Source organism: Geotrypetes seraphini, chromosome 11, assembly GCF_902459505.1.
Source record: "Geotrypetes seraphini chromosome 11, aGeoSer1.1, whole genome shotgun sequence".
NCBI lineage: Eukaryota > Metazoa > Chordata > Amphibia > Gymnophiona > Dermophiidae > Geotrypetes > Geotrypetes seraphini.
The window spans coordinates 121,454,685-121,479,162 of NC_047094.1; the positions used below are offsets into that span (position 1 = coordinate 121,454,685).

At 43.0% G+C, this 24,478-nt stretch overlaps 1 protein-coding gene across 4 annotated transcripts in view; it reads left to right on the plus strand.

Moving 5' to 3' along the window:
- TM9SF4 (transmembrane 9 superfamily member 4) overlaps positions 1-24,478 on the plus strand; it is a 158,678-nt gene that overhangs the window by 16,618 nt on the left and 117,582 nt on the right. For all 4 annotated transcript variants that reach the window (XM_033914649.1, XM_033914646.1, XM_033914647.1 and 1 more), the window contains exons 4-7: positions 1,970-2,138; positions 2,214-2,343; positions 2,596-2,719; positions 9,108-9,226. In XM_033914649.1, the coding sequence (XP_033770540.1) occupies positions 1,970-2,138; positions 2,214-2,343; positions 2,596-2,719; positions 9,108-9,226 (542 nt within the window). The remainder of the gene's footprint in view (positions 1-1,969; positions 2,139-2,213; positions 2,344-2,595; positions 2,720-9,107; positions 9,227-24,478) is intronic.

A 24,478-nucleotide genomic window follows, 5' to 3' on the forward strand; every position in this document is an offset into this window, starting at 1 on the left:
TCTCCCTCCCTCCGTGGTTGGGTATCTATCCTCCATCCCTCCCTCTGTGGTTGGGTTGGGTTGGTCGCTGTCTTTCCTTCCTTCCCTCTAACCTTTTATAGCATGCCAGCAGTGGTAGTGATTAAAGTAGAGCACTACCAGCAGGCTCGCTGCCTCCACAGTGTCTCATGATCTCTTCAGTCCCTGCTACACTGGAACAGCTGATGTAACTTCCTGTACCAGTGTAGCAGGGATTGAAGAGTCCACAAGAGGCTGGAGTTGGTGAGCCTGCAGGCAGTGCTCTACTTTAATTGCTGGTAGGCTATAAAAGGTTAGAGAGATGGAGGGGATATAGTGGACTGTGGTGGGTTGTGGCAGCGGCAGGTGGCTATATATCCTGCTACACTGGAATGGCTGATGTAACTTCCTGTTCTGATGTAGCAGGGATTGAAGAGACTGGAGCCAGCAAGCCTGCCTGCAATGCTCTGCTTTAATCGCTAGCACTGCCGGCAGGCTATAAAATGTTAGTTGGGGGGAGGGAGGGGATTATAGTGGATTGTGGCAGACAGCGAGTGGCGGGGCTATACTCAGCTATACTCTTTATCTGTGGCTTCCAGATATGTAGCTTGATTCCATCAGCTATTCATATTTCACTATTCAACAGTGCTTGGGGTTAATTCACAGCCAGCCAAATTTGTTGCAGCACTGGTCTGCTTACTGCACTAACAGCAGTAGGGCTCGCATCTGTTGATTGGCTGTAGATTCAACGTTGGCCTGATGTTGGATCCAGCCATGCTAGCCAGCCATTCAATTTTCTTTTGCTCACTGGTGGGCCTCAGCTCTTCCATCCATTGAGTAGCATGCTTGCTTATCCTTGTCGATTTCTTTCCTCAAGGTTTGGCTGAACTTGCAAGTACTTAGATGTCCAGTCAGTTGTTTCAGATTAGCATTCTGACCTTTCCTCCCCCTAGCACTGTTTCAGAGATAAGGAGAGCTTATTTTTGCCTTGCAGTTATTCTGCTGCATGGCAGCTCAGATGCTCTGCTTATTGTAGCAAAGGCTTTCTTGGCCATATAATGATTGTGCTTTTGCTTTTTGTTCTCTTTGGAAATTATAGATGGGCAAGGCATTACTTTTGGTGTCATTTTTTTCTACTATGATGTAGAGTGCGTTCTGAAGCAAATGGCTTGCAAGGTTCCTTTTCTTTCTTAGTTTCAAGGTCTGAGATCTTCTAAGGGTCCTATCCTTTCCATAGCCAGGAGATGTTTACCTGCTTTCTTTTCCTGTATGGCACCTGCTGTCCATTGTGGTGATCCTGACAATTGCGCTAGTTTGCTTCAAGGCATACCTGCCTCTGGAAATAGTGTAGCATAATCACTTGGAGGTGGGGGGTGGGTGGCATTGCTACTTCACCTGCTTTTTTCTGCACCTTGGGCTACTTTCTTATTACCTTTATGATGTCCTGAAAATCAGTGATACCTAGCTGCTTTGTCAGCTCCTTTCCACATCTTGGACGTTCTAGTTGTGGTTATTCTGGGCCAGAAAAATTGTTTTCTTGTCTCTCTTGTCTTTTACTACTTCAAGATGAGGAGACCACCCTCACTTCACAGACAACTTTTTCTCTCCCTGTTTCCATTTACTGGTTGATGGACATAACCCCATAGTCTGGACTTGGTGTATAGGACTAAAGGAAATAAAATTATCAAGTAAGATAATTTAAGATAATATAATTATCAATAATATATATCATTATCAATAATATATATAATATAATTTTATTATATTATATCAATAATATAATAAAATTATCAAGTAAGATAATATAAGTAAGATTTCCATAGATATTAGGCACACATATATAAAATTGTGACAGTTTTGGAAGGTATCGGTAGATTTGTTTCAGAGGGAAGGTATCATTAATGTTCAATTAGAGATGGAAGCTTGGGAAAATAAGATGAGCTGTCTTATGGTACTTCTGTTTACTTTGAAGGGGAAGTTCTGCGAGGTGATCGGATTGTGAACACTCCTTTTAAGGTGCTGATGCACAGTGATAAGAAATGTGAGGTTTTATGTTCCAAATCTGCCAAACCTACAAGCCTGAATGTGCAACAGAGCAAGCTGATTGCTGAACGCATCCATGAAGATTATTACATACATCTGTGAGTTTTGTTTTCTATTCTCTGACTTAGATTTGGATGGCAGTTCAGATCTGACAAGTAACTGTTTGCTTTTAGGATTGCTGATAATTTGCCTGTGGCTACCCGTCTTGAGCTCTATTCCAGCCGGGATGATGATGAAAAGAAGAAGGAAAAGGATGTGCACTTTGAGCATGGCTACCGACTTGGGTTCATGGACAATAGCAGGGTAAAGTCCACCAGGCAGATTAACAAAAAAGATACAGGTTGGCAATGGAACCAAGGCACTTTTCAAGGAAAGTGTTTGAAGGATGTGCAGTGGGGTTGAGAGGTTCATTATTTTGGGAAATGCATAACTGAGCACCTATCATGGATAAAACAATTACAGAAAGGGAGTGTAATAAGTGGGAGATGCATTAAAGCAAGCTATGTTGTTTCTGATTCTTGGTGAACTTCTCATTTCTGAATATGTGTGTTCCAGTTCTACCTGCACAATCATTTATCCTTCCTGCTGCATTATCATCATGAAGGTGTGGAGGAGAACCAGGAAGACATCTACAGGGTTGTCCGCTTTGAGGTAATTCCCCAAAGCATCAGGCTGGAAGGTGAGAAGGAACTTAATATCTTATCTGGGGACAAGGTTAAAAGTGTTGTTAATTTTTCTGGATTTATCTGTTTCCTTCGACACAATTGTCATCTGTTGTTATTATGTAGGCTGTCACTGTGGAGCCCAAAGAGCAGAATTTGTTCCCAGTAATCTTGTTGACTAGATCACAAAAAGGAGTTTAGGAGGATAGAGTCTAGAGCAGGGGTGCCCAATAGGTTGATCGCTATTGACCAGTAGATCGCCAAGGCAAAGTGAGTCAATCGTGGGGCCCATCCCAGGCTCCGTGATAGACTCACTTTGCCATGGCGATCTACCGGGCCGATCAGCCTTCCTCTCCCCAACGTCAATTCTGCCGTCGGAGAGGAAGTTTGGGCCAGCCAATCGCTGCCTGGCTGGGATGGAACTTCCTGTCCGACAGCAGAATTGACGTCGGGGAGAGGAATGCTGGTCGGTACGACACAGGGAAGTAGGGAGAGTTTGGGGCGATGGCGGCTTTGGGGCCTGTTACCCGATGGCAGTGGCAGTGGCTTGGGGGAGGGCAGGGAGAAAGAAAGAAAGAGGGCAGGCAGGGAGACAGAAGGAAAGAAGGGAAACAGAAAAAAAGAAAGGGGGCATGAAGAGAGAAAAAAAAGAAAGGGAGGCAGGGAGACAGAAAGGGCAGGGAGAGAGGAAGAAAAAGTTGGGGGAGGGAATGAGGTCTGGAGGAGAGGAAGCATACAGGCTGAAAGCATACAGGCTGAAAGAAGGGAAGAAAGATTGGATGCACAGTCAGAAGAAGAAAGTGCAACCAGAGACTCATGAAATCACCAGACAACAAAGATAGGAAAAATGATTTTATTTTAAATTTAGTGATCAAAATGTGTCTGAATTTATATCTTCTGTCTCTATTTTGCACTATGGCCCCCTTTTACTAAACCGCAATAGCGTTTTTTAGCACAGAGAGTGAGAGCAGCGCTGGGCATTCAGCGCAGCTCCCTGCACTAAAAACTGCTATTGTGGTTTAGTAAAAAGGAGGGGGGGGGGTATATTTGTCTATTTTTGTATGGTTGTTACTGAGGTGACAGTGCATAGAGTCACCTGTCTTGACCTCTTTGAAAAAAACCCAGAATAGAAATGATAATTAACATTTTTTCTGCGTACAGTGTTTTTTTTTTTTTTAATTTTATTGTTGGTAGATCATTTTGACTTGTTAATTTTAAAAGTAACTCGCAAGCCCAAAAAGTGTGGGCACCCCTGGTCTAGTGGTTTCCACTGGTAAAGCAGTTTGGAATATTATCATTTGTGGATGACATCCAGTTGGGGATAGAAGTAGATAACAATCAGATGACAGCATTGTGTAAGATGAATAAAATATCTTGAAGCAGTTTCAGAAATTGAAATTAAAGTTGAATCTCGGTAAACCAGAATTTCCTTATTCTGCACGACTAATTCAGACATATGATTATGCTTTCTTGTTAGCAGATGAAGGCAGAGATTTTAAAGATTGATGATATCACCAATGTGAAGATTAATGCCTCTGGGAACATTCCAGTATTCTCTGCCTTCAGCACATAATATAGGTCAATTTTCTCAATTCTATCCTAGAGTACCTCCTTTCCAGTCAGATTTTTAGGATATCCACAATGAATATGCGTAAACTTGATTTAATAATAATAATAATAACTTTATTTTTGTATACCGCCATACCCAGGGAGTTCTAGGCGGTTCACATCAATTAATCAGATTTACAAGCAACGAAGTCGTTAAGTTAAGCATGAAAGGAACGTACAAGTCATTGGAGTTAGCAGATTGGGAATGAACAATAAGAAGGAGTAAGAGGAGAGTTGGTGAAGGGATGAAAGAAGTGGAAGATGGGGGATTAGGGGTTCTGTCCATGGAATAAATGAGTTTTGAGTAGTTTTCTGAAGTCGAGGTAGGTGGGGGCCTCGAGCACAATTTGGGCTAGCCATGGGTTCTGTTTGGCCGCCTGGAAGGCAAAGGTTTTGTTGAGGAACCTTTTGAGGTGACATAGTTTTAGGGAGGGAAAGGCGAATAGATGGATTCTGCGGGAGTTCTTATTGTTACAATTCAGGTTGAAGTGTGGGTTGAGGTAGCTCGGAGATAAACCAAATACAGTTTTGTAGCAGAAGCACACAAACTTGAATAGGACTCTAGATTCAAATGGTAGCCAATGTAGTTTGTGGTAGAAAGGGGTGATGTGTTCCCTTTTGTTCAAGCCAAATATAAGGCGGACGGCGGTGTTCTGGATCAGTTTCAGTCTCCTGATGGTTTTTTTTGTGGAGCCCAAGTAAATAATATTGCAGTAGTCTAGGATGCTGAGAATGGAGGATTGTACTAACAGGCGGAATAAGATGTCGTCGAAGTAATTTTTTATGGTGCTGAGTTTCCAGGGCACCGAGATGCTTTTCCTGACTGTAATATCAGTATGTTTTTCTAGGGATAGATGTTTGTCTAGGGTGACTCCCAATACTTTTAAGGTTTGTTCAAGGGGGAAAACCGCTCCTTTCACTTGAATTGTGGTGTCTTTGATTTTGTCGTTGGGGGTAGCTAGGAAGAATTTGGTTTTGTCAGGGTTTAATTTTAGTCTGTAGGATAGCATCCAGAGTTCTATCTGAGTAAGTGAGCTTGAAAGAGAGGTGAGCAACTCTGGTGTGAAACTGGATAGTGGGATGACTATTGTAATGTCATCTGCGTAGATGAAGAATTTGAGCTTGAGGCTTTGCAGGAGGTTTCCCAGGGAGGCGAGGTAGATGTTAAACAGGGTGGGGGAGAGGGGGGAGCCCTGAGGAACACCGCAGGAGTTGTCCCAGCTATATGAGAAAGATTCGATCTTGAATACCCTGTATGATCTATTTCTTAGGAACCCGTGGAACCAATTGAGGACCTGGCCAGAGATACCGATGTAGGCAAGGCAGTCTAGGAGGATGAAGTAGTTGACAAGGTCGAATGCACTGCTCAAGTCAAGTTGCAAGATCAGGGCACTAGTGCCCTGGCTAAAGAGTGAGTGCAGGTGGTCGAGTAGAGAGGCTATAGTGGTTTCAGTGCTGTGGTCCGAGCGGAAGCCTGATTGGTTATCATTTAAGATATTGAATTTTTCCAGATATGTGGTGAGTTCGGCATTTACCACTCCTTCTGCTATTTTGGTGAACAGTGGGATGCTCGCGATAGGTCTGTAGTTAGACGGGGCATTGGGTGGTTATTTCGTGTTTTTTATAATAGGAGTTATCATAATATGGCCTTGTTCTGCCGGGAAATTTCCTGTGGATAGTAAAAAGTTAACCCATGCCAACATATTAGCTTTGAAGTGAGTCGGTGCAGTTTTCATGATGTTTGGGGGGCAGGAGTCCAGTCTGCAGAAGTAGTTAGTATATTTATTGTAATATTTGCTGAAGGTTTGCCAGTCGATGGTTGTGAAGTGGTTCCAGCTTAGGTCCGTTCTGGACCCAGGGTTAGGTTTAGATGTGTCAGTGTCAGTGAGAATAGGAAAGTACCCGTGGGGATTGGCCGAGGCCGTTATCATTGATCTTAGTTTTTGTATTTTGGAGTTAAAGAAATCTGCGCTTCCAGAGGGTGTGATAGGTCAGAGTACGGTATTGGGGTTCAAGAAGGGATTAGATGATTTCCTGAAGGAAAAGGTGATAGAGGATTATTATACAGGTCCTGGACCTGATGGGCCGCTGCGTGAGCGGACTGCTGGGTGTGATGGACCCCTGGTCTGACCCAGCAGAGGCACTGCTTATGTTCTTATAATAGCGTCTACCAGTTTCCCCGACACAGACATCAGACTCACTGTTCTGTAATTTCCTAGATCAGCTCTGGAACCCTTTTTAAAAATCGATGTCACATTGGCCACTCTCTCCTGCTGCACTAACTACCCACAGCAACCCAAGTGACCTCCTCACCTGACTGACCTCTTCCCCCCCCAGGCTTCAGGAGAGATGCCCACTCTCTCCTGCTGCACTAACTACTCACCATGATCCGACAAGTGAACCCCCTCCTCTACCCTATCAGAGCTGCTGTTGCATCATCTAAATGGGAATTCTCCTTCACGGTGCTTTTTGGATGCACCGGATAGAGGCTTGAAGCTCTGATTGGCCCAGACGTCCGGGCCAATCAGAGCCTTAGGATCCTTCACGATGCATCCAGGGAGGAGCCTGAGGCTCTGATTGGCCTAGGTTGTTTAAGGACTGTCCCATAGGAGGGGCCTTAAACAAGTTGGGCCAATCAGAGCCTCAGGCTCTGGGGAGGGGAATTCCCATTTAGACGATACAGCAGCAGCTCTGATGAGGATGTACAGGTCCCTCTGGCTCTTTGGTTGAGATAAGAGGGAGAGGGGTGGCGGAGATGGGGGTGGGGTTGGGGTCACTTGTCATGGCGGGTACTTAGTGCAAGAGGAGAGAGTGGGCATCTCTCCTGCTGACAGGGAGGGAGATTGGTCGGGTCACAGCAGTGCAGCAGGAGAGAGTGGGCATCTCTCCTGCTGCCAGGGGGTGGTCGGGTCGCGGTGGTTAGTGCAGCAGGAAAGAGTGGGCATCTCTCCTGCTGCAGGAGGATTAGGGGTGTTGTGATGCAGTGGAGAGAATGGGCATCTCGTCTTTTGTATCACAACACAGGCTTTCTAACAGTCTCTGACACTAACGGCACCTCTGGACCAGTCGGGTTTTTTTGTCACCCAAAGCCAACACTGCTTTTTGAAAATGACTCAACATTTTTTAAGAATCCGCTGGAGGGCTCATTTCATTGTTGGAGTCCATTTGCATGTCAGTGTCGGAGACTGCTAGAAACCTCGCTAAAGCCGGAGATAATCCCTTTTAATAATCCGTTGCTAACCGCCGGAAAACAGTTTAGCAACACCGTTAAAGTTTTGAGAATCTGGGCTTTAGTTTCTTCTTTTGTGTCCACCCATGCATCTACCCCTGTTTCTCTATCCCTACCACACCATTCAGCATTGCCCCCGCTTCTCTTTCTCTCCCTTCACCTATGCAGTATTTCCCCTTTATGCTGTCTTTACAACCATTTGGCATTGCCCCTCTTTCTCCCCACTTTTTATTCACTACTGCCCTGTTTCTCTCTCTCTCTCCTATTCTAGTATTGCTCTGTTCTCTGTCTTTCTCCCTCCTATCCTATTTCTGTCTGTCTCCCATCCTCCTCCATGCAGCACAATTTTCCTCCCTCTTATTATACCTCTGCCAGGCCTATTATAATGAACAATCAAGGACTTAGCATGGGTCTGCATCTCTGTTCATGTTGCTGCTTCTTGATGTAAATGGGACCAGAACAGGAAGCAGTAGGATTGCAGAGAGTCGTGGTCTTTACTCCTACCTTGTTTGTTTATTAGTGAAGACCCAGGGGTGGTACGACAGGAGAGAGAAGAGGCAGCAGCTCTGTGAGCTGGGAAGGTTGCAGTTGAGGCTAGGGAGGCTTAACCTTCTCAAGCCTCTTATACAAGCAGTTATGGATTTCCCACCAGAGGCAAAGCCAGCCCTCTGATTTTGGGGGGACCCAGAGGTGGACTGGGGGAGAAACATATTCTTTCTACTTCCTCCCTTACCCCTGTGTGCATTATAATTAGTACCTTTTCCTTCCTGTCCAATATGATTTGAGGAGGCTTTTCAAAACCTGGACAAAGTGTCAGGTTTTGAAAAGCTGTCCAGGGAAATCCGGACGTCTGGTAACCTGAATTGCAATAGCAGTTTCAAAATGAAACTTCATGCCTTTTTCTGTTCCTTTGACCCTCACCCTCCCTAGCTTTTTTTGCATGCACTTCTATCTCCCCATTTACCTTTTTCCCAGAATCTGACTGATTGTCCCTTTTTTTTTTCTCTCTCTCTCTCTCTCTCCCCTAACCTTTACCAGCTCTCTCTGTCTCTCATATGTGCTCCCCCCCTGCCTTTACTCTGTCTTGTTCCCTCACTTGATTGCTTAGATGGATACTTGCTACCCTGCTGGGTTCTCTGCCTCCTTGCCCGATGCTTCAATGGATTCTTCTTCCCTGCTGCAAAGCTTCGATGATCCTGCTTTCCTGCTGCAAGTGGTCCGAGAAAACCCTATGAAGTCCTTCGATGAGATTCCTGCTTCTCTGCCATGATTGATTTTACCATGAGGTTGAGCCGTGCTGAAACTGGAAGTTAGTTAGTCTGGAGGTATTAAGTCTCAAGATTTAACTTCCAGCATCGTATAACTCAAGCTCCTGGTTAGACCAGTCAGGGCATAGAAACAGGGAGGTTTGCGGACAGAGTTCTGGCCCGTGGGCTGTGGGTTAGACAAGCCTGTTATTAAGGGATTGATGTTGGGTTTACAACACACCTTGAGATGACATGACTAAGCTCTTTAACACTTTGTACTTGAGACTCAGTTGACCCTATGTGTTGTTCATTTGTCTGCAGATCTAAAGATTGATGAAAAAGGAGCTTGCACGCTACCTGATCCCTCTAGCTCTGCTCCTCAGGAGATTGATTCCACCAGGGAAAATCAGCTGTTCTTTACATATTCAGTCCAGTGGCAGGTAAAAAAAAAATAAAAATAGGAAATATTGTAGAACTAAGAGCCAAGTTTTTTAGTGGGAAACAATTCCTACTTCTATATTAAGGAGCTGCATGGGAATGGGGTTGACACAATCTCGCAGTGTTTGTGGGGATCCTCTCCAGTTTTATAGGGATCCCACAAGGATGGAAGTAGTTCCTGCAGGGTTCCCGCAGGAATGTACCTAACCAGGGTCCTCTAAGTCAAGATGTCCAAGCACTTCCTCCTCCTTAACTTCAATTTTAGTGCAGCCACACTTGCTTTAATAATAATAATAATAATAACTTTATTCTTATATACCGCCAGCAATCTTGCGACTTCTAGGCGGTTTACAATAAAAGAAACTGTAAATACAATAAAGAGAAACTGTACGTACAACGAATTAAAGAGTATAGCAGTGTACTTCTCGTACAACGAATTAAAGAGTATAGCAGTATACATCCGATAACATTAATAATGTTAACGACAGTTTGTGTGTTGCAAGGCCAGGAAGTGCCAAGCTGTTTACACAGAAGTAGAAATATTCCGTAAATTGAATAGAGTGTTCATAGTTAGTGATTAGGGGTTGGGGTTAACAGTTTGCAAGTTCAGGTATGTGATGATGTTACGAGGGGGGTTGATGTTCCGGTTCGTTACCTAGGTATTTCAAGAATAGGTAAGTTTTTAGGTGTTTCCTGAATTCTTCATAGTTGTTTGTGTGCGCAATTAGTTTTTCTAGGTCTTTACCCCATATGGCTGCTTGATATGATAGCAGTTGTTGATGGTGTCTCTTATATTTGCACCCTCTAGCCGGTGGGGAGACAAATTTCATGTGTGTTTTTCTTTCATGTCTGTTGGTTGGGAATGAGAAGAGGTCTGTAATGTATTTTGGGGCTAGACCATTTAATACTTTGAAGCAGAGACATCCTAGCTTGAACTTCGTGTGCGCCTCCATCGGCAGCCAGTGTAGGAGTCAGTAGGAAGGGGTTATGTGATCGGACTTCTTCAGCCCGAAAATCATCCTGACTGCTGCATTTTGTATCAGTTGTAGTCTTTGCATTTGCTTCTGGGGGATTGTCAGATGGGTGATGTTGCAATAGTCCAGGTGGTTTAGTATTAGGGATTGTACTAGAATTCTGAAAGCTGAAGTGTGGAAGTACGCCTTGATGGACTTAAGTTTCCAGAGAGTGAAAAACCCTCTTTTGATTAAGGAGTCTATGTAGTCTTTCATGGTTAGTCCTTGGTCTAGTATTACTCCTAGAATCTTCATCGTTGGTTGAATGGGGTAGTTTAGATTGTTAATGTGTAGTGATATTGTCGTATTCTGTGCGTGTGGCGAGGCTATGAAGAATTTAGTTTTTTCTGAATTGAGCTTCAGTTTGAAATCTGTGGTCCATTGTTCCATCGTGTTTAGCGCTTCAGTTGCTGTGGGGGTGATTTCAGAGGGGGATGCCGTAAACGGGATTATGATTGTGAAGTCGTCTGCATAGCTGAATACTTTTATGCCTCGCTGGGTTAGCTGCGTACCTAGTGAAGCTATGTAGACGTTGAAGAGTAGTGGGGATAGTGGGGACCCCTGTGGAACGCCTGATGGGTTTCTCCATGTTTTAGAGAGATTGCAATTGAAGCGAACTTGATAGGTGCGGGTCGTAAGGAAACCTCGGAACCTTTCTGCCCTTAACAGGCAAATGTATTCAAAGCAGCAGTTCAGACACGCTACCAGCAGCTGACCCAGAAGCCTTCCCTTTGCTGTGTTTGCATATCAGAGGGAAAGCTTCCAGGCCGGCTGCCAGCAGCTTGTAGGACCTGCTGCCCTTGTCCTTTTGAAGACATCTGTCTGTTAAATGAAGGAGAGGAGAGAGGGGTTGAGAAATCTGTTCAGGTGGGTAGGGAGGATGGAGAGAGGAGAACTATTGGGACATATGGTGGAGAGGAGGGCGAGATGGTGCACATAGGGAAAGGGAGAATTGGGCATTGGGAGGAAGGGATGAAAAATGCTGTACCGTGGGAGAAGAGGGAGTATTTTTGAACATAGTGGTGGAGAGGAGGGGGAAGAGATGAGAGAGGGAGAAATGTTGTACATAGTGGTGGAGAGGGAAGGTAGAACAGGTTCTGAATGGGAATGGAAACTGATGCAAGAAGGAGGAATGTTGAATATGATGGTGAAGAGAACGAAGGTGGAGACAGCATGGGGATGGAGGGGCAAATGGGGAGGGATAAGTGATGCTGCTTGGGGGCTTGGGATGAGAGAGGGAGAAATGTTGGACATAGAGAGTAGAGGAGAGAGGAAGAAATGTTGTGCAGGAGGGAGAAAGGGAGATGTTGGATCTGGGACAGAAGGGAGTGAGGATTCTTTAAAAGGAGAGGGAGGGAGATATGCTGGATAGCCATAGGAAGGACAGGAAGGAAGAAAGAATGGATAGGATGGATTGGAGGGACAAGGAGATTTCAGGCTTCAAGGATGGGGAGGGGAGAAAGAGGAAGCAGATGCTGGGCAGAAGGCTGAAGGGAGGAAGAAGCTAGGAATGGTGGCACCATGTAGGAGAGGTGGGGGGGGGGCAGGAAAATGAATGTACAGAGGATGGTGAGTATAGAGGGTAAAACAAAAAACCAACAGGACTTGCAGTAAAGCGAAAACAAAGCAAACAAGAACAATACTGCAAGAAAATGTACTGGAATTTATTAAAATAAAAACAAAAATCTAAAAACAAAATGCATAAGAGGTATATATCCAAAATGGCTGGTCCCAATATTCCTGTGAACCGGACACGGTCCGTGTTTTGAAGAAACACTCCTTCCTCAAGGGTCCTACAAAAGACTGTATTATAAGCAGATATGAGACATAAACAATGGAATTAAAAATAGAAGTCAAATTACAGGCCTATATCTTTAATTAATGTAGATGGAAAATTATTAGCTAAAATATTGGCAATTAGATTGGCTAAAGCTCTCCCTTTCATTATAGATGTACACCAAAATGGATTCCTTGTGAACAGACATTCTTCAAGTAATACACGATTGGCTTTTCATACATTAAATTTAACTAAAAATATGAGTGAACCGACTTTTGCTGTATCATTAGATGCGGAAAAAGCTTTTGATAGAGTAGAATGGACATTCATATACCAAGCTTTGGACTGGTTTGGTATAGGTTCAGGATTTATTCAAATGGTTCAAACTTTGTATAGCTCTCCTATGGCAAGATTATATATTAATAATAACTTGTCTGATCGTTTTCATTTGCATAGGGGAGTTAGACAGGGTTGTCCATTGTCTCCTTTGCTTTTTGATATTGTTTTAGAACCCTTATTGATAGCTATTCAACAGGCAAAGGGGATACAAGTTATTCCTTAAAAGAAATAGGAATATAAACTCTCTGCATATGCAGATGATATATTATTATATTTGAGAAATCCTGGCATTTCCATTCCTTTCCTGCTAGAATTGATATAAAATTTTGAAAAATTCTCAGGATATAAAATAAATTGGAGCAAATCTGAAATTCTTTCACTAAATGTACATTGTACAAAAAGTATGTTTGATACATTCTCGTTTGTATGGAAAAATGATGGTTTAAAATATTTAGGAATCTGGATCAAATCAACGTTAGACGATACAGTGAAGGAGAATGAAAAGTTATTGATGAAAAAAAGTAACAGAATTATGTGAACAATGGAATTCATTACATTTGTCTTGGTGGGGGAGAGTTCAAACAGTTAAAATTATGATCTTGCCTGTGGTTTGTTATCAAATGTGTATGATTCCAGTGTTTTTTCAGGGATCTTTTTATAAAAAATTGAATTCATTACTTATTAAATTTGTTTGGCTAAGTAAAACTCCCAGAATTGCTTTAGTAACTCTACAAAAATCAATTGAAGAGGGTGGGGCAAATTTCCCAAACTTTTATAGGTACCATCAAGCCTATATTTTACGTCAAGGTATGTATTGGGTCCTTAAGATTTGTTAATAACTTAACTGCTATTCCTATCAGCAAATCAACAAATCAGACCATTTAGCTAAATCCCAAGATTCAAATTGGCGGTTTTAAAGATCATCTGGAGGCATTGGATAATTGCAGGAATAAGGACTTTAAATGATGTTATTTTAAATGGTAAACTGCTTGATTTTACACAATTGCAACATAAATTTGGCATTAATAAATCACAATATTTTCGATGGTTGCAATTGAAGCAGGCCATTCAGGTAGGGTTCCCTGAGTGGAAGAGTCTAAATACTCAATTTAGTTTGGAATTCTCATGCTTTCAGGTAGATTTTCTGGGTCACCAGACTGCGCAGTGGTATAAAACTATTACTGATTTGGTTAAAAAAACCAACTAAAAACGGTCTTAGGGATATTTGGAGCATTGAGATTAAGCATCAGATTTTAGCTTCTCAATGGCCACAGATTTGTTGGTCTTGGAGGATAAGAGATACAATGTCTGCATCTATGAGACAAACATGGTTTTTTTTTATTACATAGAGCATTTTGGACCCCAGTGAGATTGGAGAAGTTGAATAGTTCAAAGTCTAATAGATGCTGGCATTGTAATCATGAAATAGGGACTTTAGATCACCTTTTGTTTTATTATCCCTATATTTTAGCCTTTTGGAATTCCATCTGGGATCAAGTAAATTGTCTATTGGAAAATCATGTAGCTCTTTCTTATGATACAGTATTATTTGGAACAGCTAAGAGATAAAAGAGTCAGATATCGTCATTTAACAATAAATTTTTATTAATCATGACTGGAGTCGCTATTCAACATATCACCAACAATTGGAAGGATTGCAGTAGGCTTAATTTTAACTTTTGGTGGAACTCATTATGTCACATGTTCAAAATGGAAAGATCGATAGCTATACAAAATGGGAATTATAAAACCTTTATTAAAATATGGGGGCCATTGACATCTTCTGTGATGATTAAACACCAATTATTCTATTATAATGAAATATACACCATGAATAATAGGGAGAGGGAAGGGTTATTATTGTATTGTGTATGTTAATAATAAGAGTGGGGAGGGGGGTGGGATGTTGGGTTTTATATATATAAAGTTGTTGTTATTCTGGATAGATTTGCAAGTGATGTTTTCAAAAGAATGTATGAATTTACTTTGTTCACTTGTTGAAAGTTTAAAAATGAATAAAGAATTAAAAAAAAAATAGAAGTCAAACATATATATATGTGACCCAAGTAGTGATGAAAAGAAAATATGCAACCAATAGTGAAACGAAATAAGGATCTGATATAGAGAAATGCCAGTGAAGATAACCATATGACCAATTGTAATGTCCCAATTACAAAAAGTGAGACAGAAGAAATAAAAATAATAAAGAAAAGAAAGATAGACATTACTTACTGGCAGTAAGTAATGTCTAAAAGACCAAGATGAAAAATATGCTATGTTGTAATGACCCGACCAAAAGGGCAGAAAGAGCAGAAGAGTAACATATATTAACAATAAAATACATGTGTCCAAAGTAAAAGACATACATATCCTACTGGTGGTACACAGAATATCAGAAAACCAGAATGGATAAGGTAAACAAAATCTATATCAATAAACGAAAAGGGCATTTTAAAATTGAGACCTTAAACACTGCACTCCTATAGTAACAACTGAGAAGGTACACACAAAGTGGAGAACATATATATCCACTATCCTATCATTACATTATAGATATGAGCAGAAGGTAATAAAAAGAAATTTTGTATGCAATATAAATTTGGCATGGCAGTGATCCATAAGAACATAAGAATTGCCGCTGCTGGGTCAGTCCATCGCGCCCAGCAGTCTGCTCATGTGGCGGCCCCCAGGTCAAAGACCAGTGCCTTAACCGAGACCAGCCCTACCTGCGTTCGTTCTGGTTCAGCAGGAACTTGTCCAATCTTGTCTTGAATCCCTGGAGGGTGTTTTCCCTTATAACAGACTCCGGAAGAGCATTCCAGTTCTCTTCCACTCTCTGGGTGAAGAAGAACTTCCTTACGTTTGTACAGAATCTATCCCCTTTTAACTTTAGAGAGTGCCCTCTTGTTCTCTCTACCTTAGAGTGAGTGAACAACCTGTCTTTATCTACTAAGTCTATTCCCTTCATTATCTTGAATGTTTCGATCATGTCCCCTCTGTCTCCTCTTTTCAAGGGAGAATAGGCCCAGCTTCTCTAATCTCTCACTGTACAGCAACTCCTCCAACCCTTTAACCATTTTAGTCGCTCTTCTCTGGACTCTTTATACTAATACTGTGTTGTCCTTCATGTACAGCAACCAGTGCTGGACGCAGTATTCCAGGTGGGGGTGTACCATGACCCACTATAGCGGCATAATAACCTCCGATCTGTTCGTGATCCCCTTCTTAATTATTCCTAGCATTCTGTTTGCCCTTTCTGCCACCGCTGCGCACTGCGCAGACGGCTTCATCGACTTGTCGACCAGTACTCCCAAGTCTCTTTCCTGGAAGGTCTCTCCAAGTACCACCCCAGACATCTTGTATTTGTGTATGGGATTTTTGATATCGACATGCATTACCTTACACTTATCCATGTTGAACCTCATTTGTCATGTCGCAACCCATTTCTCGAGCGTGGTTATGTCACGTTGCAAATCTTCACAATCCCCCTGCGTCTTCACTACTCTGAATAACTTTGTATTGTCCGCAAATTTGATCATCTCATTCGTCGTACCCATTTCCAGATCATTTATGAATTTGTTGAAGAGCACGGGATCCAGCACCGAGCCCTGCGGCACCCCATTGGTGATGTTCTTCCAGTCCGAGTATTGTCCATTTACTCCCACTCTCTGTTTCCTTTGCTCCAGCCAGTTTTTAATCCACATGAGTATTTCACCCTCTATTCCATAGCTCTCAATTTTCCGAAGTAATCGATCATGAGGATCCTTGTCAAACGCCAGATACGCAATGTCAAGTGGGTCACCCTTGTCTATCTGCCTGTTTACTCCCTCGAAGAAGTGCAGCAAGTTCGTCAAGCAAGATCGTCCTTTACTGAAGCCGTGCTGACTGGTCCTCATCAGATTGTGTCCGTCAAGGTGATCAATGATGCAGTCTTTTATCAGCGCCTCTACCATCTTTCCCGGTACCGATGTCAGACTCACCGGTCTGTAGTTTCCCGGATCTCCCCTCAAATCTTTTTTGATGATCGGCGTAACATTTGCCACCTTCCAGTCTTCTGGAATCTTTCCCAATTTGATCGACAGATTGGCTATTATTTGAAGCAGTTCAGCTATAGTCCCTTTCAGTTCCTTAATGACCCTCGGATGGATGCCATCCGGTCCCGGGGATTTGTCGCTCTTAAGCCTATCAATCTGCCTGCATACTTCTTCTAGACTGACTGTCAACCTTGCCAGTTTCCTGTCTTCGCCTTCAGCGTATTACCTGTTGGGTACCAGTATGTTGTGTATATCCTCTTTGGTAAATACAGACACAAAAAATGTGTTCAGTTTAGCGGCAAAGTTTTCATGTCTCTGATCACTTCCTTCACTGCTACAGTGAGCCAAGCTGGTTCCTTGTTCTTTTTCCTCTTGGATCCCTTGTTGATACGCGGTATATATAGATTTTACGCCTCGGTGATTGTGTCCTTAAAAAGGGACCAAGCTTGCTCTAGTGTTTTTACATTGCTTATCCTCTTCTTAATCTTCTTCCCCACCATGGTTCTCATCCTTTCGTAATTCCCTTTTCGGAAGTTCAGTGCCATTGCCGTTGTTCTAGACCGATGTTTCGCCCCTGCGTCCAGGTCGAAGCGGATCATGTTGTGATTGCTGTTTCCCAGCATCCCTTCTACTTCTACACCTTGTGCCAGTCCTCACAGTCCATTTAGAATTAAGTCCAGAATTGCATTTTCTCTTGTATTTTCCTTGACAAGTTGTTCCAGGAAGCAATCGCCTACAGCATCCAGGAACTTGGTCTCCCTAGCGCTGCTGGAGGTGCCTAGGTTCCAGTCTATGCCCAGATAGTTGAAGTCACCCATGATAACTGCATTCCCTCCCTTGCAGTTGCGTGAAATCTCATCCGTCATTTCTCCATCAATTTCTTTGGATTGCCCTGGGGTCGGTAGTAGATGCCGATCTTCGTTTCCAGTCCATTTGTTCCCGGAATTTTGACCCATAGAGACTCTAACTTATCCGTCTGTTGTGGCATGTTTTCTCCAGTAGATTCAATTCCCTCTTTGACGTATATGGCAATGCCCCCACCATTTTGAGCCACTCTGTCTCTGCGATATAGTTTGTATCTCGGTAGCACAGTGTCCCAGACGTTTTCCTCAGTCCACCATGTTTCCGTGATGCCGTTGATGTCCACATTATCTTTTTGTGCCATAGCTTCTAATTCACCCATCCTTAGGCTCCTTGCGTTCGTGTACATACACTTGAGTTTGCGGCCTGTTCCTTTCTTGCATTTTCTTCCCTCTTGTGTCTAAACACCAAAAACATATCATGACAATGTATAAGATGAACAGAAGATGATATGCAGTAGAATTATAACATGGCAGTGATTTACAACACTAGTATGCATGACATCCAAAGTCCAGTGATGACGTTATCCAAAATGAACAGAAATTGAATATTATGTTACCGATAAAATAGCAATGGTATAAATTACTTAATATACATCATATGACCTCATGTGCCAATCGATAAGATACTTTCAATGACCCGGCTGTGGTTGAGGGCTTAAGAGACGGGATCTTTATGAAAGTGAGAAATAGATGAAGAGATAGGAAAGAAGTCATAAAAAATAATAAGTAATAAAAGCCGGCGTGCCGGCTGTGCTTAGCGCGTCCTGCTAAAAATCTATGGTGAATAATAAAATACTATACTAAAAAAAGGCACAATTTTTTAGCCAGTGACCACAGCCTGGGGGAACATTTATGTGGGGAAAATGTTAATATGTCTCTATCGAGTATGTGGAATAAAAGATAATGCAAAATTGAACGTACATACGCCGAGCCCACAAAAGGTGGGTAGTGAAACAAAAAAATCCAAAAATTATAAAATCCGGGGCACAAAGGACAGCACGGAAACTAAAAACATGTAAAATAAGTGCAATAAGAAAACCACTCTGTTAAAGTGCTAAGTGTACAGCGAGGACGGAAAGCAAACATACCGGTAGTGAACAGGCATAAAACTCTCCAGGCATAAAACACTCTGTGAATCAGATAGCAAAGTAAATGCACGCCAAAAGGGATGGCAGGTAAAATGCACAGGGCGTGATGATGTCAAAGCGTCAACTGTAAAGAAAGAAAAGATTTGAATTGACATCCAGCGACCTGATAGAAAGGCAGATGTAAATGAACCAAGTATTGTGATGTGATAGAATCATGAATAAAGTAAGGGAATTGATAGAAAAATTAATAGATAAATGAACCAATGGAGGCGGAACAGAATAGAAGACTATTATGTGAATAGTAAATAATATAAAACCACACTTAATTGAGACAAAACATAACTCTAAAGCATTGAAAAAGAAGAAAGGAAAATGATAGGACATGTTTTTGACTAGGTAGGCTAAAAGGTTAGGCAAACTAGAACACAAATGTGAGGTTGTCAATTGTGTACATATGACATAACGGCGTCAAGAAATCAACTATAGAAAAGGGCAAGGATTCCAATAGTGGGTAAAAATATTGTAATAGGGAGTAAACTGAAGATGGAAGAGAATAGAATAGTGGATGCGAGAAGATGATGGAAATTTGATAGGTAGCTGAAAAGTAAAGAGGAAAAGGGAAAAAGAGGGTGAAAGTTGAGTAGACTGAGGTAGAAGAGAAAATATGAGAAGAAAGAGCTAAACAGAAAGGTCAGTATGTAGTGCGGGAATGGAACAAGACAGGAGAAAGAAGAAAAGATAATAAACAGCAGCCACTTGAAGGAAATTTTATGGAAGACAGGAAAGTGAAAAAGAGAAAGTGGACCTAACTTGGAAAATAAATGTCAAAACAATTAAAGTAAAAATAAAAAAATAATTTATTTTGAATTTATTGACTGAAATTTATTGCTGTACCTGGTGGGGATCCTCCAGCTCCTCCAGCTGAGGACCTCCTTCAAAGGTAGCTGGAATTATCTTATACTAAGTGTTGCAACATCCTTGAGCCACTTAGGTGCTAAGCATCGTAAAGGGAGTTCTTGTTCAATCCCGCTCTATTCCTGGATATGTGGGTTATGCATCTCATGTCGCCATCTCTTCTAGGAAGCTTCATTTACATACTTTTCTGACCCTCCCTCTTACTTCAAGGTCTGCCCTCAGCAAGCCAGTTGCTTTCCTACAAGCCAGACTGTAGGAGCTTGTCTTTTCTGCTCGTGTTTTTCTTTTCTTTAATTTGGAGTTCTTGCACCTTTTCGAGTCCTCGTGCTGCAGAGGTTCCCTGTGGGGGCAGCTCTGGCTGCAGGAGATTGCAGGCTTGGTTGGATCAGTTTGCTTCCTGGGGGTTTGGCTGTTAGGCAGTACTCCCACCTGGAGAGCCTGCTTTACCAGATCAGGGCTCAGGGTTGGTGCCCTTGGGAGCGTTGTTCACCCCAGGTTTGTCTGGAAAGCCAGAGCAGTCACAGAGGAAAGCCACAGAAGACGCAGAAGAAAGCCAGAGCAGGCGCAGAGGACAGCCACAGCAGACGCAGAGGAAAGCCAGAGTAGTTACAGAGGACAGCCAAAGCAGATGTAGAGGAAAGCCACAGCAGTCGCAGAGGAAAGCCACAACAGATGCAGAGGATAGCCACATCAGACCGGCAAGTGGGCAGCAATGGAAGCAGCAGCTAGAAGCAGAAAGTTGAGCTACCCAGTTTTCTGCACTGTCTACCATATGCATGACTACCTCCCCTCTGAGAGGTGGTCTTATGTATGCACTCAATGTGGGGAACTGGAGAGCCTGAAGAAACAAGTCAGACTCCTGGAGGGCAGAACACTGGAACTGGAAGGTCTTTGAGCAGTGGAGGAGGAGGACAGGGATGTAGAGAATGTCAAGACACAGGAAACTATCGAGGAAGAAGTCCTGGAGTTGGAGAAGTTCATCGAGGAGGCATACAGGGAGGCCATGGAAAGTCACCAGCAACAGTGGAACTGCCGAGATTCACCTACAGAGAGGGAAGACCATCTGGAGGACAATCACTGAGCATGGTTGCACACGCGTACTAAGCAGCTGTAAGCGGTTAGCGCTCTAGGTGTATAAAAAGTACATGAGAAATAACACGACGCAAATTTTATTAAAATAATTATGTCCGTTTAATAATTGTCAGAATGGACCTCAAAAGGGTTAATTTTGCGTCACCGGGAGGTCTTTATAGTTGCCAAACGCTGGCCTTCTGATAAAGATCTCAACTCGATAATTCGTAGCTCCCCAATGCATGACATCATTACTTGTCGGCCAATTCATTAACAGAGGCTGTCCTTAAATTTGGACAAAGAACTCTTTTTTTAACATGGAATATAAGTTCCAGAAAATCATATTTTTTGTTTACATTCATTTCTGAATATACATAAACCCATTATTTTGTCCTTCTCAAAACTTATTTCAGACAGTTTGTCTATGTAATCTGCTGAAAATTTCTTAGCTCTTCCTGTTAGCATCAGACAAAGGAGGAGGGATATTTCCCCCTCCCTTCTCTGAACTTTACAAGAACTGACAGGTTCAAATTACACTGGCACATTCCTAAGTGTGGGCTCCCAGTGCCCCCCTTCCTATGCTGGGGACTGATACAGTTCTCTGACTCTAACTTAATTATTTCCAGATGTTGCCTTAGCATTTTTCCTTAGTGTTCTTTCAGGTTTAAAATATATAAAATATTAGAAATTAAGTACACCCCATTCTTTCATATATATCTTTCATTCGTCAATCATTCCTTCGTTCGAGGCCCCTTGCACACATCCAACACACTTAATACATGTTATGCTCCATTTTGGGATTCGTAATCCAATATGCTCTTCCTAACCGGCCTTAAGCACATCTGGTATCAATTAGACCACGAGGGAAGCTCAAGGCAGGAAAAACCTAGACAGAGAAAGGGAGAGAATATAATGGAGGCAGTTTCATACCGCCATGTATTATATATATCCTGATTTCCTCTGTGGTCTTGCTTCACCAAACAATTCACATAAATATGAAATTCCCATTTTCCTATGCTACACACCGATTTCCTAGTCTCTTGTTAATTATCCTGACTTTTTCAAAGTTTTAAATGTGTTTGCATGTATATAAGACCCTCTGATCAAAACTAGGAAGGTCTCTGTCACGCCCTGTTAACGCTTCTGTGTAATATACGCCAACCCATCACCACAAGTGGAGACACAGTGGCGAGAACCCATAAGAAGACGAGTCCGGTGCAAGCCAACGACAGGATGTGGGAAGATGGAAGTGCACAGAGGACACGGACCTACTGATGGAGAGATGGCCATACACCAGGGACACGGATCTGTGACTAGAGAGGCAAGAGAAGATAGAGAGGACAGCAATAGTCATGGGGACTCCATCATCAGACAAGTCGACAGCCACATAGTGAGAGGAAGACAGGATCGGCTGGTGACCTGCCTACTGGGAGCCAAGGTAGAAGAAATAGTGAGCTGCATCGACAGGATCATCAACAGCGTGGAAGAAGAAGATACCGCGGTGGTGATCCATGGGGGGGATGAACAACGTGAGCAACAGGAACTACAACAGGGAAGTACTGAAGGACCAGTTACGGATGCTAGGAAGGAAGCTGAAGACCAGAACACAGAGGGTAGCATTCTCGGAGATCCTGCGGGTACCCAGGACCGACAAGTAGAGGCAGACAGAGCTACAAGCAGTCAACGCGTGGATGCGGCACTGGTGTGAGGAAGAAAGATTCCACTTCGTGCGCAACTGGATGACGTTCTGGGGAAAGAGCAAGCTATTCAGGAAGGATGGACTCCACCTCAGCATAGATGGAACGAGGCTACTTGCAAGCAACATCAAGAGAGAAATTGAGAAGTTTTTAAACTAGGAAGAAGGGGAAAGGCGAGCGGAAGTAGGCGGCATCCAAATGGACATCTACCCATACGGGCATATGATCCTAAATATTCAAAGGACCAATTTCCGCCGAAACTACAGAAGGAAATACTGTCAAAGACAGAAAGATATGATCAATACGAAACCAAGTGTTATGATCCCGGGAAAGGTGAGTATATTCCTGAACCTCAGGATGGAACAGGCGCCATAGTCCCGAACCTCAGGATGGAACAGGCGCCACTGATCCACCACCGAAAGAGTATCACAAAAATCAGAAAGAAGACCGCCTCTAGCTCCCAAGGAAGCAGAAGAGATACCCGACTTATCAGATGAGGGGTCCATGACTAAATTAAAATCACCCAAAAGAAGAAGTGGATCCTCTCAATAGCGAGAGCAAAGCTGCATTAACTTCTGTAGGAAAGCAGATTCCGACGAGTTGGGGCCATAAACCACCAAAAGAAGGTAGTGCTGGTCACCAAGAGTAAGACGTAAGAGAAGATAGCGACTTTCAACAGCTTTATCAAGGATCTGAACACCAAACGGGGAAGACTTACGGATTAACACAGCTATACCACCATGACGGCCGGAAGAGGAAGCAAAATAGACCTCCCCCACCCAGGAGCAACGCAATTTAAGATGTTCCGCATCCGTCAAACGAGTCTCTTGTAAACATGCAAAGCCGTTAAGATTTTAGACCGCTTAACCGGTGAGGTGATGCCCCCTAGGTTCCAGGATGTAAGTCTAAAAGGAGTGGTCATCAAAGAAAGTCAGAAGATATTAGTGAAAAGACATACAGAAAAGGACAGAACATTGACCCCCAGGAGCCCAGCCACCCCCCCCCCCCCCCGAGGCATTAGTGCAAGATACAATGCAAAATCCAAGAAACATAGCAGAAACAGTACAATATCCCAAAAAAGAAACAGAAAAATTGAAGGAGTACCGCCCACCCCCCCACCCAACATCCCATCCCACAAATCCAACTCCTACCCACCAGAAAACCCGCCCACCACAACCCAATCCCCAATCTCTTCCAAACCCATCACCCCCCAAAAATCCCTGCACAAAAACTCAACCCACTCCACTAATGCAGAGCAGATCAAGGGAGACACACTTCAATGTGAACAGGACCCCAGACCCTCCCCCACCCATCCAAAGAAACACTCAAAGGAAGTGGAAAGAATATCTACAAGCCCTAATAACTACAAATACCTGAACTCAAATATACCAGTCACCCAGCCCATGGAACCAAAATACTGAAAGAAACAGAATGAAACCAAATGTCCTCCAACCTCAACCACCACCCCATTCATACAACAAAAACCCCAAGACAAATTTAGAAAGTCGGGATACCTAAAAAGGCCTCCAGAAAAAGTAACAAACATGAAATTCAAAGTGGAAAGATCAGCATAGGGAGACTGATCGCATGCTCCATGGATGAGTGCTACAGGAAAAGCCCAGACCCATCTCATACAGTCCAAGAAAAAATCCAAGAAAAGAACACTCCGGTTCCACCACACGCTCCACACACAATTCACACATGGCTATCCATCATCCCTCCCAAAACCCCTCAGCAACCATACAAGCATACCTTACCATACAACCAAATAGGGAGTCCCGACACAACCCACTCACAAAAGGAAACGAGACAGCTTCCAAGAGCGAGCCTCAGCAAACTAACAAACAGGCGCTAAGTAACCCCAGCAATACAGCTGTTCAGGGTCGCAGTGCAGCTGAGGTGCTCAGTTCAGCAAATAGAGAATCCACAAAGGCCTGAGCTGATTCAACGGAGTCATAGTAACATAGTAGATTACAGCAGATAAAAACCCGAATGGTTCATCCAGTCTGCCCAACCTGATTCAATCTAAAAAATTTGTTAGGTTTTTTTTTTCTTCTTAGCTATTTCTGGGCAAAAATCCAAAGCTCTGCCCGGTACTGTTCGTAACATAGTAACATAGTAGATGAAGGCAGATAAAGACCTGAATGGTCCATCCAGTCTGCCCAACCTGATTCAATTTAAATTTTTTCTTCTTAGCTATTTCTGGGCAAGAATCCAAAGCTCTGCCCGGTACTGTGCTTGGGTTCCTACTGCCGAAATCTCCGTTAAAACCTACTCCAGCCCATCTACACCCTCCCAGCCATTGAAGCCCTCCCCAGCCCATTCTCCACCAAATGGCCATATACAGACACAGACCATGCAAGTCTGCCCAGTACTGGCCTTAGTTCAATTTTTAATATTATTTTCTGATTCTAGATCCTCTGTGTTCATCCCACGCTTCTTTGAACTCAGTCACAG